The sequence below is a fragment of the Vanellus vanellus genome (genome assembly GCF_965231255.1).
Source record: "Vanellus vanellus genome assembly, chromosome: 1".
Classification (NCBI taxonomy): Eukaryota; Metazoa; Chordata; class Aves; order Charadriiformes; family Charadriidae; genus Vanellus; species Vanellus vanellus.
In genome coordinates, this window is record NC_138905.1 from 118,553,200 (window position 1) to 118,568,883 (window position 15,684).

At 41.6% G+C, this 15,684-nt stretch overlaps 1 protein-coding gene across 2 annotated transcripts; it reads left to right on the top strand.

Moving 5' to 3' along the window:
* Nucleotides 1-1,649: 1,649 nt before the first annotated feature.
* Nucleotides 1,650-14,445, top strand: IL10RB (interleukin 10 receptor subunit beta; the record flags this gene model as incomplete). Of its 2 annotated transcripts, none has more annotated exons than XM_082482848.1 (7): nt 1,650-1,698; nt 4,043-4,166; nt 5,449-5,618; nt 7,793-7,959; nt 9,598-9,748; nt 11,294-11,451; nt 13,709-14,445. In XM_082482848.1, 7 exons carry the CDS (start codon nt 1,650-1,652, stop codon nt 13,919-13,921), a joined length of 1,032 nt encoding a protein of 343 aa, XP_082338974.1. In that variant the 3' UTR covers nt 13,922-14,445. The 2 variants fall into 2 exon arrangements, with proteins under 2 accessions (XP_082338974.1, XP_082338975.1); XM_082482849.1 differs by having other exon boundaries at nt 13,739-14,445.
* Between the last annotated feature and the right edge of the window lie 1,239 nt (nt 14,446-15,684).

Below are 15,684 nucleotides of genomic sequence, written 5' to 3' on the forward strand. Positions count from 1 at the left end.
TTAGTTTGCAATACAGAGTTGTGAGCGGCCTGTCTCTCAACCAGGCCACTTTTTTTAATTTGAAAGGACTCTGCTGCTATTTAGCTCTGTTGCTGGATTACTCTGAAACCTGTTTCGCTGGATGGATTGCTGTGTTCAAATCAGTGAACTGATTTCTACATTTGTGCAGAGAAAGTCCATCAAGTGAAATAATGGGGGCAAAGATAACAATACTTGGCTTACTAAAGAGTTCTTACTGTGAATCAAGGCATTACATATACCTTTTTTACTTTTTTTATATACTTTTGTGCAATTATTGAGTACTATACTTTTTTAAAATCTTTTTATGACATTTAAAAGTTACCACAGTGTACAATTATACTTTTAACTAACATTTGTGTTTCATAAAAAGAAATTTTTTTGTATCCCTTTCTGAATTTTTCCTGTGATTCCTACATGCCTTTGAAAAGCTACATGAGTTAGCCTGCTAAGAATTTACTCTTTATGGGAGGGCTTCTGAGTATTACACAGCTGAAAAAAGAACTCTTTTTCACCTTGCGTTGATCTGCTTAGGTACTACTTTTCTGCCCACGAGTAGTTTCTGGCTGCAGCGGGTGGCAGTCATTCTTTTGGTCGGGGTAGCTGAGAGTCATTTCTAAGGTGCTGGAACATATTCTGCTGCTGCACTGCTGTTAAGAACTAAGTAGGTGTAAGTACCTGACAGCTTGGATTTTGACAAGTTAATTATTTGCAGATTTACGTATCCGTAGAATTAGTGGGTGACACTTCCACGCACAGTGACCCTGTGCCGCTCTGCAGTTTGTACAGCGGCAAGGGTGTGCACCTCTCCACCATGGTAGAAGCTGGGGGCATCGCTCATGTGTAAGCCAAGATGCTGGGACTGTGCCCATCCCAGGGAAGACCAAACTTGCCTTGTAGGCTCATTTAATAAGAGGAGGTGATAAATGGACCAGAACTAAATCTATTAACACCCACCAAAGAACTGGTATTTTCAGTTAGCAACAGTAATAGCTTGAGAAATAACCCTTTTTGTACTCCGTGAATAATAAAACTGCTCCCTTCCCCCAAGTTTATGCTGTTTTTCATCAGGGATGCTGAATGTTCTGGCAGAAGTGGCAGCACTGGCATCTTTGGTCAGGAGACAAACCTTTCCTATGGCCTGCAGCAGGAATTGCACTCCAGATCTGACACCGTGGATCATCTGATGTCTGCTCATGCAGTATTTAATTGTCCATTTTATGCTGACCTCCTGTCAGCTGTATGCCAAAAACCCTCTTTTAGAGGTTGTGAGTTTTCAGGGCGTCACGCAGATGTTTTAATCCACAGCACCGATGAACGGCTTCCCAAACCCGCGGGGAAGGTTGGGGTACTGGGTGTGCTCTTCCTAGCAGGAGGAAGGGCGGCCGTGGCGAAGGGGGAGGCTTCGGGATGGCGAGGGTGAGTCGACCGGGCCGCGGGTGATGTCAGTCCCGCAGCCCGCGGCGGCCGCCGTTCCCGCACGCCGCGCCCCGCCGCCCCGCCCCGCCCCGCCCCGCCCCGCCGCGGGAAGGCGGAAGGGTTTCGGGGCGGCCTCGCTCCCCCGCCTGGTGCCATGGCGCGGCGGCGCCGGCTCCTCCGCTGCTGAGGGAGGTCCGCGCCGTGGAGCCGCCATGGCCGCCGCCCTCCGGTGCGCCCTCTGCAGCTGCCTCCTGCTCTGCGGTGAGTCTGCCCCGGGCTTGGCGGAGGGGACCGGCCCTCCCCCCGGCAGGGGGGATCGTCCGGCGGCGGGGGGCAAAGGTGGCTAGAGGCGGCTGGCGTCACTCGCCGGCACCGCGCTGCCCCGAGAGCCCCGGGGGCCGCCGCTGGCGGGGCCGCAAGGAGGGGGCGACCGGCGGCGGCTCCGCGGGGGGCGGCGCTGCCGTGAGGAGCCGTGCGGTACCGGGCAGCGAGTGGCCGGCCAAGGTGTCCGCCGCCGCGCCGTGAGGGCAGCGGGGAAAGGGCAACGGGGAAAGGGCAGCGGCCGCCCGCCCCGGGGGGCCTCGGCTGGAGGCGCGGAGGGCTGGGGGCGGGTGGGGGAGGGCACAACTCCCGCCGCCAACGCGGGGTTTTTTGGTTTTCTTTTTCCCCGGCGGCTGTATGCGTGCTGAGAAACCGCATCTTTCCTTGCCGGTTTTGGACACTCGTGCAAGTCCCAGTGATGAAACGAACTCACGCGTGGGGGAGCGAAACCGCGCTCTTCCAGGCGGGGCAGCCCCCGCCCCGCCGTGCTCTGTGGGCAGCGCCGGGGGAGCGGTGGCAGCAGAGCCCGGAGCAGAGCGGCCGCCTCTGGCGGAACTGGTGCTGCCCCGGGCACGGCGAGGGCGAGCCCGCAGACGGCAACCTCCGCGGTCACTGAAACCGGCCCGGGCCATACGTGTCCCCAAACGGGGGGTATCTAAGACTGTGATGTGACCTGCATACAAACCTGTCATTGACAAAGTACAAAAAATCCCACGGAATTCATTTGAGTGTGGAATAATAAAAAAACCCACCTTTATCTGGAGGCTTTTCAAGCAGAACCCCCTGTCAGGGAAGTGAGCCTTCAGAGGCGGCGTGGTTTTTACTGGGGATTTACAAGCCGGGCTCAAATGTTTGGAGGGAGCTTCCTAGAGAGGGTCCCTTTGTAGGGAGGACCACATCACACAGGACAGGAGAGATCAGATGCCTTGTACTAGCCAGATCTTTTTGCCAGCAGTGTTTACGCTGTCTGTTACCTGTGCCCCTCTTCCTTATCATGCCGCGTTCCTGGGGTTTTGCAGGTAGGAGAAGGTGTGGGAGCAGGAGGCCAGATGTCCCCGCAAAGGGGCACAGCGTGTGCACAGGCAGAGGTCTCTGAAGGCGAGTGCCCAAGGTGGGTACTGCTGCAGGCACGTCCGCACAGGGACAGCATCTCTCCCAAGGAGGTCTGGGGACAAGGGAGCAATGACAACTTCTGCTTCTCCGACGTGAAGCGCGTTTGAGTTGATTTGTTAGGTGCAAAGGTGATGTCGTAGGAATTGAGTCGGTAAAATGGTTTATATTTAAGCAGGGTTTAGATTTAAAACTTTTGTCTCCTGAAGGTGGGTAACTGACACATTCGTTTCATGTATTTATGCATCGACTACAGACATACAAAATAGGTTATTTATTTTTTTTTCTTAGAATATGTTTCATTAGGTTTTACTCCTGTGACATTTAAGCACTGATCTCATCTGACAGGGTTTTTTTTGCGCGTTGATCAGGTGTGTTGCAAAAATGGGGCAAAATATTTTCCATTTTCGTTTCTATACCAACAATTATTTTCAAATAATTAAACCATAATAGTAATGGACTGTTCATCAGCGCTACTTCAGGGTTTCCTTTATTCCATTTCAATAAAGCCAAAAGATCTTATTTTTGTCACTTGTGAAGAGTGCCAATTAATGATATGTTCATATGGTATGTTTAATAGCTCTCTTGTCTTTGAAGGTGGTACTTGTTTATCTGTTTTTCAAAAGGGTGGTTTAATAACAGAACGAGTAAAGCATTTTAAATGGCAATGCTAATCCATGCAGTGATGATGTAAACATGCTTATGGTGGATACTTTCTTAATTATTTCAGTCTTATACCCAGGTCTGTGTAGAAAGGCTGTTCATGTTCTTCAAAAAAAAAAAACCAAAACAACAACAAATCACTCTGTACACCTATGGCGTTTCTGTAGTGCTACTGGAGCACTGCTTCGAAAAATTTGATTTTGACAATCTCGGTGAGAGTTCCTGCATGTAGCTTGATGGGCCCTAAGTCTTGACATGTCAGTCATGCATAATAAGCGATGATATCATAAAGACTCTACTTACTGGAAATCATTGGTGCTGGCTAGTTTGGTTTTGTTGCATAAGTTCAGAAGGAATGATAGGCATCAGATTTAAATTAATTATTTTAAAATCTACTTTGAAGCGTCTGAGGCAAGGAAGGGAAAGAAAGCTGTGTTTAAGTTTTGAGTGACTGAAAAATCACTGGAGGAACACATACTAATATGTTGGGGTTTTTTTATTGCTCCCACAGTATCTGGAATCATACCAAAACCCCAAAATGCAAGAATTACATCAGTTAATCTTCGTAGCATTTTACAGTGGGATGCACCTAGGTTTCACAAAGGGAATATAAGTTACACTGTCCAATCTAAGAGGTAAGTCTGGGGGAGTTGTGCTTTATTTAATTCGCGTTACAGCTGCGTGTGTTTGTGATTTGTTTCCTTTTTTACAGGAAGATCAGTAACTCTTTTAGCTTGGGAGAGGCTTATGCTCTGAGCTAAATAATAGGGCAGAGACATTTTCTACACATATAACGCCCAAGACAGCTTTGTACATACTTTTTGGGGAACCAGAAACACACTTTAACATTGGCTGTTATTAGCTCTGTGTGTGTGTTTTCTCTTATCATGTAGCTGGTACCTGCAATTCAAGAGACTTAGTCCTGCATAGCTTTAGGACCACATCTGATCTTTGAATCCGGCAGCATTTTGTACTCTGCCACCAGTGCGGACAGCTTGCCTGCACCCTTAGTGGAGATGCCCGATGAACTCCAGGCAGGTGGCTCGTCCGCTCAGTGCCTTAAACTTAGGACACACTTTCTGAGGTCTCCTTTTGTCAGTTTTGGTGGGTTGACGTAGCTTTGATTAGGTTTTGCCACTGTCCTTCCAAGTTGGTCTTTCCTGTTGGGAAAAGTAGTCTATGGGGCTGCACTAAGGAAGGCGGCCACATCACCAGCCCAGTGGTGGGCTCCTTGCCTGCCAGAGATCTCGCATTCCTGCTGAAGATTGAATTCTTTGGCCAAGACAGGGTAGGATGTAAAGCAGAGATGATGGCACCCACAGGCAGGTGCCTGCTGAGGAAAAATGCCCAAACCGAGGGTACGGGCTATTTTAGTCAAAAGAAGACTTTTCTGGGTTCTGCTAGGAGTTACCCATTGATTACTACATTCCTAGGTGGGCTCTTGATGTAAACCAGAAATAATGTTATTTATTACACAGTTCCCAGTCAGTTCTCAGGCTCTGTTCTCTCTGGCTTTTCCTTATATGCATATCATAAAAGCAGTTCTGAACAAAGTCTGAGTTAGACAGCAAAGCCATGCATAGCGATACTGTCTTAATATTTGCAAACTTGCCTGATAACTGCTGTGTGTTCAATCAAGTTTTGTGACCACTGTCAAGAAAAGGGCATGTATTTACTGAATCATAATTTTAGTCTCTAACTTTATCACGGATTTATAGATGCCTATAAAATGCTCTGATGTGTGTGTACACACTAGTAATGATGTTTCTTATACACTTGATCGAATTTTTCTTGTTCATGAGTCATAAGTGGTTGTATTAACAAACAGGTATACCACTTTTCCAGTTAATTGAGAGGAAAGGCATTTAGTTAGTTGTAATGTACACATCATATACATTTTGTTTCTCTTTCATACAGCATTAATTTGCCTGGAAACACATATCAAAATGTGAGCACAAACTTGAGACTCACAGAGTGTGACGTCTCTTCTCTGTCTGCATATGGAGACTACATTTTACAGGTGAGAGCGGAGTCAGGAAATAACCTTTCCGACTGGGCGACCGTCAGATTTAAGCCAATGGATGACAGTAAGCCATTTTCTAATCTTCCACAAAAAATAGTGTCTGCTATTAATGCACCTTTACAGTTTGGTTCCATAAGAAAAGCTATAGCATGCAGATCATTTTTAAATTTAATTGCATTTAACTATAAAATCTTAGTTGTAACACTTCCATTTTTGAAGGCAGAAATTGCTGTCAGAAAGCATAATAGATTTACTATTATTATTAGATACTTGAGACATCTTTTGAGGACGTTTTCAAAAACTGTATTTGTTCCCTTAAAATAAGGATTGTTTATTTTTAGCCAGGGAGAGCTTTTCTTCAAGGATTCAGACTTCCTGTATCTCTAAATAAGTTCAATCATTTTCTGCTTCATTGCTGTGTCAAACAAAAAGCTTTCCTTTTATTTTTTAATTAATTTCACAGAGAAACATTAATTTTAGTTAAGAAATCTTCATTGCACAAATTGCCATTCTCTTAGTGAAGCTTTACAGTCTTTGTGCGAGGTGATTTAGACATTGCCTTGCATTAGAGTGCACAACAGAGATGTTAATCATGTTGCTCTCGCCTGAGCTTGGGAATGATGGAGTGGTTTTTACCAGTGAGCGTCCTTTGTTTTGTATATTCTTACTCCACTCATTAGCAAAAGTGAAATTATTTTAGATTATGTAATTAATGTTACGCAGGGCTTTTTTGTCTTCACAGCTGTTAATACAAAGCCATGCAGGAAGCTTCTGTTACACCTCATCTTTGAGAAAAACTTTTTTTAAATCTTTTTCTTTCTCATTCTGCCTTCATTTGCTTGAATTTCATCATTCTGTTCCTTGGATTTCAGAGTGTAATTTTACAGTTTACAGCCTTGTTTTTCAAAATGCTTTTATTGGTTGTCTCTCTCCAAAAGCATAATGTTGATACAGTTTAATCTGTCTAGAACAGAAGCACTGAAACATAGCACAGAAAAAAAAACCAAAACCACCAAACATTGCAAGTCTAGATTACATCCAAAAGAAAGTGCAATACAAAAAGTATGGATGGATTTTCAGAACAGAGAGCAAACGTGTAAATCATTAACAGAGTTGTAGTTTGACATGTATTTGAAAGAGCTTGTAGCCTTCAGAGCAGGCTTGGCTTTGGAAAGGAAGCTTATTTCTGAACTGAGAAAATCTGGTTATAAAACTGCCTGGAAAGAAAGACCTGGGAGTACTGGCTAACTGGCCAAATCGCTGAGGAGGATACGAGGATTTTTAATGTTGTCATAGCTGATCTGTGCAGGGCATCGTGATGAAAATATCTGATGTTCCTTTCTGTGTTATTATTTCTGTTAGTTGCTTTTGTAAGAAATTTCACACTGTATTGTAGGAATAGCCTAAGAAAACCAGAGTAACCAAGACTTTCCTCACATTATTTTTCACAAGTTCAACAACGTGTTCATGAGCATTACATGAATGCATGGTCCAGCAAACAGATTTTTTTAAATTTTTGATTAAAGAAACACGTTTCTAGAGGAATGCAAAATTCTCTGTATATTGAGCTCTTCCTTTCTTCGATGCTTGATAGTGTGGCTCTAGCCAGGCAAAACTTTAGTAGAGGCAGCCAAGTCAAGAGTTGTTTGTTGGAATTACAGGAGTCTTTAATGGAGAGCTCATTGCAGACACAATGGAGCTGATAACTAAGCTATGCATGAATTAATTTAGATAGTGGCACAAAAACATAAGGACAAGCCATTTTCAAAGTATGATAATAGAATATTCAATCTTTAAGACATGCTGAAATGATTCAAATATTTCAGTTATTCAAAGTGATCACAATGAAAGAAACGTTAAAACACTTCACTAGAGGGTCTCCTCAGAAAGGATGTGTTCTCAACAGCTTAACTCAGAAAGAGAAGTGAGTAATAACCTATAGAAATAGTCCTTCCTCTCCCAGGAGTCACCACAGCTGGCAAAAGAGAACTGAGTTAATTTAGTGTATGGGAAATGTAGTCTACAAAAATATCTGTTATTTAACCGCAAAACCAAATCCCTTTCAAGACCAGTTCTATAAGGGAAGGATTTATTTATGCCTGACTCATGAAATTACTTTCTTCTAATAGATATATTTGTTTAAAGCGTGAATTGTCATAGGTTGTGTAAAAAAAGTCAAATTGATAACAATGTGAAACTGAATTCCGATCTTACTTCTCTTCCACCATTCCCATACAGCAGTCATCGGGCCACCTGATGTACAAGTGAAGTCAGAGTCTGGGTCCCTGCACGTGGATTTCATAGGCCCTTTTGCTGAACATGAACATGACAAGTGGCCCCTAAAGCAATATTACGGCTCATGGAATTACAGAATGCTGTACTGGAAGAAAGGCAGCAATAAAGAGGTAACTTCAGCTTCCCAGATGTTGTGAATCCATGACTTTGATATATGCTTTTCTTGGTAAAATACCGTACTGGTGAAGTTCTGAAAGCTAACGGTACTGAAATAAAAATAGATCTCCACTAATTACAGTGTAATAAAGTCTAGTCATTACAGCTGGCATTCAGAGCTAATGGCAGATAGCTGTGCAGTTAAACAGTAGCATGGATATAATTTACTCTTTCCATAATTAGAAATAACTGCTACATTATGAGAGTTTATTCCCTCAGTTTAGTGATGTGTTTATTTGCGATGCAGTCTTCCCCACCGAATCTCCATATTTCACACATACAAGCAAGGGTGAACAGCAGTGTCTGTGATCATGGCAATAAGCTAACTTCGATTCAAGTCTGATGTCGCTCAAGTATTTGTGCTCTTTGTGGGACTTCGGGCTTTGGATGGATGAGGCCTTATGTTAACTGTGGTCACCTTCAGCTCTTCAGTTTCTAGCAGTTGTAGTTCGCTTTCTTTCTCTCATGGACAGCCTCTTCCACAGACAGATGTGTTGCTCAGCTCAAAAGACTTCTCCATACAAAATTTGAGGAGAAAGATCATAAATAATATATTAATTATCGAGTTTTGAGTTCTATTACAGGAAAAAAGGAAGCCCTTTACTGGAAGATATCAGTCAGTATAATTAGTGCTTTGTACATCAGTACAGTTTTCATATAATAGGACTCCACTACATATAATCTGATTTGTATTTGTTTCCCTGCAAAATTCTTTGGCATTCAATTCCAGAAAATTGAACATAATTTCCCAAAAACTAGACTGGTTTTCAATGCCCAAACTACAAAAGATGAAGGTATTTCTGCATATGGGATGCAAACTTAGGCAGATTATCAGAGAAAGCGGGAACTTCAGGTAGAATCTGTGCTTGTAGCACTTCAGATCATAAGTCTGGGAAATTTCCATAGGGGTCAAAGAAGCAAAAGGCATAGACTATGTAACTTCCTAGGTTGTTTTTTGAAGCGGACGCTTGCTCAAAATGTTGAAACCTTGCTGGAGAGCCTTCTACCCCCTGAGAAAGAGTCTGTTACTATGTAATGGGGCACGTTGTAGGGACCCATACTCTTCGGGGACCATATCGTTACAGGGATATAACCAATCATGCCTCTAAACAGCAAGTTGCATCTGCTGTCAGTCACCTAATAACAGCTTCCACAAGTCTTTTTCTTTCTGTCTTTTTTTTTGTTTGTTTAGATCATTCATCCTACTTTCTCTGTCTCAAATTAAATTATGTTTGCCTGTGACAGCACTCTTAGTTGATCTCGTTTGGTTAATCAATTGTTTCTCCCTGCAAGCAGATCTCATTTATCACTTCCCTGTAGGCCTCTTTAGCCTTAAACTTTGTTAATGCTGCTAGAAGCAGCCAGAAAGTCAGTGGTGGGAGTGGTCTCCCACTCTCACCGTAGGTGAAATCAATGTAGAGTTATCCCTTATGTGACATAGGCCAGGCATTTCATTCTGCCTTTTAAAGCCTTATTCACATAGCGGCTATAACTGCTAGAATTTGTCCTACTAAATGTAATTTTAATTACTTAGCTAGTCCATTCACTGTACTCATGCTTTTCAAATTTTTTGTATTCTTTTCTGTTATTAGGTAACGCACATAGATACTAAACATAACTCTGAAATATTATCTCAGTTGGAGCCATGGACGGTATATTGTATTCAAGTGCAAGCAGTTATCCCCGAGTGGAACAAAACAGGGAAACTGAGCGGAGAGCTTTGTGAGCAGACAACCCACAACGGTAATACCTTGTGCATCAGAACAGGATGTAGAGAGCTGGGAAATGTGCAAAGCCACTCAAAATGAAAACAAATGTAATGCGTAAACCTTCCAAAACTGGATGTGTTTGTTACTCTAGTACTGTTTGGTGGTTAATAGTGTGTACCTTTGGAGCGGAGGAGTTGGAAATGAAGTGAAAACTACAAGCAATATGGCACCAATGGGATGATGCTTTACTTCACCACAGAGGCCTCTGTGTTCCTCATGCTGTGAAAATCAGAGTTAAATGGAGTGTAGGCTCTTCACTGATTACACTGTGTGTCTGAATTTCTTTTACCATCAGCTGTACTCATTATCCTATGAAAGCCTTTGTTCCATATATTTTGTAACTGAGAAGGGAATTGGACCCTGTGTTGCAGTCTGCTTCATCTGTGGTGATATTGCCAGTGTCTGTCACAAGGCGAGGCCGTGGTGCTCTTTCTCTGTGAAACACAGCAGTTATTAATCAATAATATAAACAAATATTTTGTTCAGATAGTTTCGTTCTCGTTTTGAAGTCAGTTAAGTACCAAAAGCTCTTTTCTTTGCAGCCGTGCCACCTTAGCCGCTGTCTGTGGAGTCCAGCAACAACCAGAACGTAGTCTGATGCTGTTGCCTTAGCAGGGACCTTCATGTCCCTAGTTAAAACAAAGGATGGGGTCCTACATACTGTGTCTTTCACAGGCATAATGTGTATTCCAGTTAACTTACACCCACGGATAGCGTGTGGAAAATCAGAGACACAAGTTAATGAGGAAGCCATCTCGGGGAGGCCTGGGGAAGTTACTAACCTGTTTCTCATGGATTTCCTTGTAAAATGTTTCTTCTTACATTTTTCCTACATGTGTATTATCTGCATGCACTGCACTTGAATTACAGGTGCGTTTTGGTGGTGGTGTTGCTTAGTTCATGGCTAGAACAATGCTTAGCAAGCGTAGGTTGGTGTTAAAGCATTTATACAGTGATCTTCATTCCCATTGCCTGTTGTGAAATCCCAGTGAACGACATATTTATTTTTTAACAGCTCAGTAGTTTAGAATTTTACAGACTTTTGTCCCCTGCTGTCTTTACTTTGCTGCCATTTTTACAGATTTCTTTAAAAGAAAAGTGGAAGCCTATTCTCTGGTAGTGTTATATGTCAACTCCTACACTCCTGAAACACCAGAGAGTGTACAATAGCTTTTTATGTGATATCACCTTGTGGATGGTTCTGTCAGTCTTTTTTTTCCTTTAATCATTTGCCTAGTATTGCATGTAGAATCACCAGTATGTGTAACTGTAAATGTCTAAATATGATGGCTTGTAAGCTTACTTTTTTGAAACTTCCTCAGCCTATGCAGACTAAAAATTTAAGAGCCAAGAGGTATTTTGCATCTGGAAACAAAGACTTATGATTGCAGTTACAATTTTTTAATAGTTTTGTGTTGTTGTTTGTTTTTTTTTTTAAATTCCTTAGGGAAAGTGATAATTTGAAAAGAATATATTCAGAAATTAATAATCACACTTTTTTTTTTCTTGTCTCTTGCAGGTGTAACTCCCGTGTGGGTAATTGTGACCATTCTTATAGGATCAATGTTGGTCGTTGTAATATCTGTTCCTGTTTGTTTCTTTTCCTTTTTGTATCTATATCGACTCACGAAGCATGTTTTCTGCCCTTCATATGTCTTCCCACAACACTTGAAAGAGGTTTGTTTTCTACCTAACACAATTATAATCCACCTTTGCAGCAGAACTGCCTGCTTTTCAAACACTCTCTGTGCCAAAACCTTTAGAACTTCTTTTATTTTGCCTTCTTTCACTTGCACCTGATTGTTAGCCATCTGTAAAGTGCAGACTGTTCTGAGGGGATTTTAGACTATAAGGAGCAATGCTGGTTATCTGTTGTTATATAGTTGTTGTGTACAGTAAAATTCACTCTTCAGCCAAACATAAAAAGCCATTCAAATACGCGTAAATGCTGAAGTAATGAACTTTGGGAAAAGCTGACAAAGGAAGGTACTTTTCAGCATGAGAAAGGTAGTGGAAGTTAGTTCCTTTAATATTTAATTTCTGGCATTATAAGGTCATAAATTTTGCATGAAGGTTACCTCCGTTTTTTCATCAAGTTCTGTGGTGCTACATAGACATAAGTAAGAAGCAATGAAATTAGACTTCCTTTTGAGGTATACTGATGTATAGTAAAATCTAAAATACTGTCATTTTGAACTGTTCTGCGCAAAGTGGTCCAAAATATTTAGAAGCTAAACAATTTTGAAACTTGGCATAGACTTATTCCTAAAGCAACTGCATAATTTGTAATATGAAGTTTTATATGGCTTAGAAACAAGATGTTTTCTTTCATTTTAAAGTGAGAGAATAACAGGTGTTAACCTTCTGTTCCTCTTTTTAGACAACAAACAACTAAGATATGTCTCCCCTACCTCATTTTAGACTTAAAATTGCACAGTTGTTCTCCTGAAACAAAGTTCTTTCATAAATATAATAATGAGCTTTAACTTAAGTAAAGAACATGGTGAAGTCTGAAAATTCAAGATAAAAGGACAGCAATGAACATTAGCCGTTACTGTTGGAGAATACCACTGACCCTGTTACCCATATAGCAACATAAAAAGGCTGTATCAGAATCTCCTCCAAGAAACAAGGCTATACAGGGTGTTACAGGCACTAAAGTTAGGAACCTATATTCTTCTGAGTTTCCTGCAGTTTCTCTGGGTCTTTCTTTTTGACTCATTGAGAGTTCAGCAGATGAAGGCTCTGCAGCTGAGTTAGCAATCATCTTGTGCTTTAAGTAGAGCACACGCTCAGCACACAGTAGTTTGCTGAACCTGGAGCTCAGCTGTTGGGAAGGTAGCATTGCTCTGATCGATACAGGATGTGGCGAAATTTCATTTTTCTCACAGGTTTTTTCACAAGAAAGGGAAAATTTTCATGTTGTGCTAGTGGGTTATAGTTGTCAATCACAGTAATCAAAGGTCAGTCATGCTTACCTAAAGTGACATTTATCAAAGGCAGTGGTTTCACTACATGAACATTTGAGATTGCAGGCTACTGACAGAACATTTCAAATCACAGTTTGATAGAAAAAGGTCTAATAGTAATAATATTAGTATTTATTTTTGTAATTATAATGAACAGGACTCCTCACAGTGCATTTTATGTAAGATACAAGCCGCTCTAAAGTAACAGACGGGGTCAGGTCACAAGAACAAAATGCAGTTGTACTCCTCCAGCCAGGAGGATACCAATAAAATGAACTGCCGCTTCAGCTGCCAAAATGAGTGGTTGACATGTTATTAGTGTGTTGAGTAGGTGTTCTGTTCTTGTGTTGACATTCAGAACACAGTCATGACATCCTGTGAAGTCCATGTTGATTCTTGAGGCCAGTTCCATCCTATCAATAGAACAGGGAGTGGGAGGAACTTGTGATATTTCGGTACTAAAATGAAATCATCTTTCTCACTGAATTGTATGGCCCTGCAGATCTCCCTCCCTCTCCTTTTCTTGGTTAAATGGTTATGGGTTATGTTGACATTTAAAGCATTACTGTTTGGTGTCTGAGCAGACAGCTCTCTCAGATGGCAGAACGATTTGCATCTCTTAGAGCTGTTTGACAAATCTCTCTGCGAATTCTTTCACCTACAGTCAAGTCACCATTTTTAGTTTTTGTTTCCAAACAAAACCTAGGTATTTTATTTTTTTAAGAAAGTTTATATTGCAAAGAAGTCACTAACCCCTGGCGTATCTTCTTGCAAATAAAGACATTTCTGACTTGATTCCAAGCCTTGCACAGGATGTTAAAGCAAGCAGAGAGTCCCACCATTCTGGGACTTCTAAGGATTGAGAAAGCCAGTTGATGTGTGGAAAACAATATAAAACATATTTCGAAGCAAACAGGATCGTGTAGCTGGTGCAGCCTAATTCTCATTTCCTCTTTCCTTCACAGTTTTTAAGCAAGCCTCCTAGTGGTTCGCAGTTTTTTTCTCCACTCGCACAAGAAGAGCATCTTTTTTATGACAAGCTAACTGTCATTTCAGAAGAATCCAAAAATCACAGTGATGAGACTGGCAGTGAGGCCAGCAAGACAACAGAGCAGCTTCAGGACTCTGAACAAGAAGATTCTGATTCAAGAATATTACCAGCTTCAGAAAAGGCCTAAGTGCACTCCTCATACTTCACTCGGACCAAAGGAAAAAGCAAACGGGCTGTTGAGTTTATCTTCTTATTGCTGCATTCTTAAGACAGTAAAAATTCATATATGAAGATGTGTCCACAGACTTTTGACAGAATACTACTGTATTTTTTTAAGTGCAAGAAACTTGACTATAAAAGAGGAATTAAATGATATGTAATTTTTTCCACTGTTTGTTGTTCCTCACTGTTAAGTTATAGCAATACCTAGGACTGTATTACGACATTAATTTAAAAAGCAAATATCATATATATATAATACTAGTTAATTTAACTTTGATAAACTATTTATTGCAAAACCTAATCAAAATGGTGTATTGTATAAGGTTTGTAAAAGAAAATCATATTTTGTAAAAAAAGTCCTGATCTGACTTATTTTTTTTAAGGAGAAATTGTGTGTATTTCTTAAGGATATCCCTTGTGGCATAATCTTTCTATTGACTATTTTTTTAACTGATGCAAAATTGTAAAATTATTATGATGGTATGAACTTGGTATGAATAAACCAAACACAAATATTCAGGGTGTTTTGCATTGCTAGGTGTTACTTATACTTCACTGCTAAGGGAATGTACCAGTGCATTGCCAGATAGCCGTCTATGTTCAGGTATTGCTCGGTCCCCTGAGCCTCTGCCCTGCGGTTTCTGTGGCTAATTAAATTTTGCCTACCTAATCCAGAGTCCACTGAAGTCTGGGGAAAGTTTCTCAACTAAAGTGGGAGTTAAAAAGTAGGTTCGTTTAATTTATCTACTGATGTGTATTCTTAATTCAAAAAAAGTAAACTCAGGTTGATGTGACTCCCATGCTACATAATACAACCTCGCCTGTGTAGCCCTGTTCGTGCTTATAAAGGTTATGTCTGCACCAACATTGGGGCATGAAGTGTGACCTTCGCCCTGTGTGCTAATTTTGAGTGACGCAAATATTTTGTGTGTATTACTACATCAAAATGAGAGTTAAAAATCAAGTGCTGTCAGCAAAAATAACTTGCCATGAGTGAAGCTGTATGGAAATCATAACTTGATGTGGGAATTGCAAAATTTTTAGCTATGGTTTTGAGGTTTGCTAATTGCAAATTTGCTAATATGTAAATACGCACTTTTTGGGAACTGTTGCAGGAAGAAAACATAAGAATCAGCATTGATTCTTGGTACCACCCAGTTACATGTAACCTGTACATGTTTTTTCTGCACTTTTAATTTTCATCATATTCTCATTTTATGTGGAATGTGGAAAAATGGGAAAGCATTTTCATCCTGGGCTGCATCAGAAGTGTGGCCAGCAGGTCAAGGGAGGTGATTTTTTGTCTCTGCTCTGCTCTGGTGAGACCCCACCTGGAGTACTGCATGCAGCTCTGGAGCCCCCAACGTAGGAAAGACATGGACCTGTTGGAGCTCGTCCAGACGAGGGCCACAAAGACGATCAGAGGGCTGGAGCACCTCTCCTGTGAGAACAGGCTGAGACAGTTGGGGTTGTTCAGTCTGGAGAAGAGAAGGCTCCAGGGAGACCTTACAGCGGCCTTCCAGTACCTAAAGGGAGCCTGCAGGAGAGCTGGGGAAGGACTTTTTCAAGGGCATGTAGTGACAGGACGAGGGGTAATGGCTTCAAACTAGGAGAGGGGATATTTAGATTAGCCATTAGGAAGAAATTTACTGTGAGAGTGGTGAGGCACTGGAACAGGTTGCCCAGAGAAGCTGTGGCTGCCCCATCCCTCGAAGTGAAGTGTTCAAG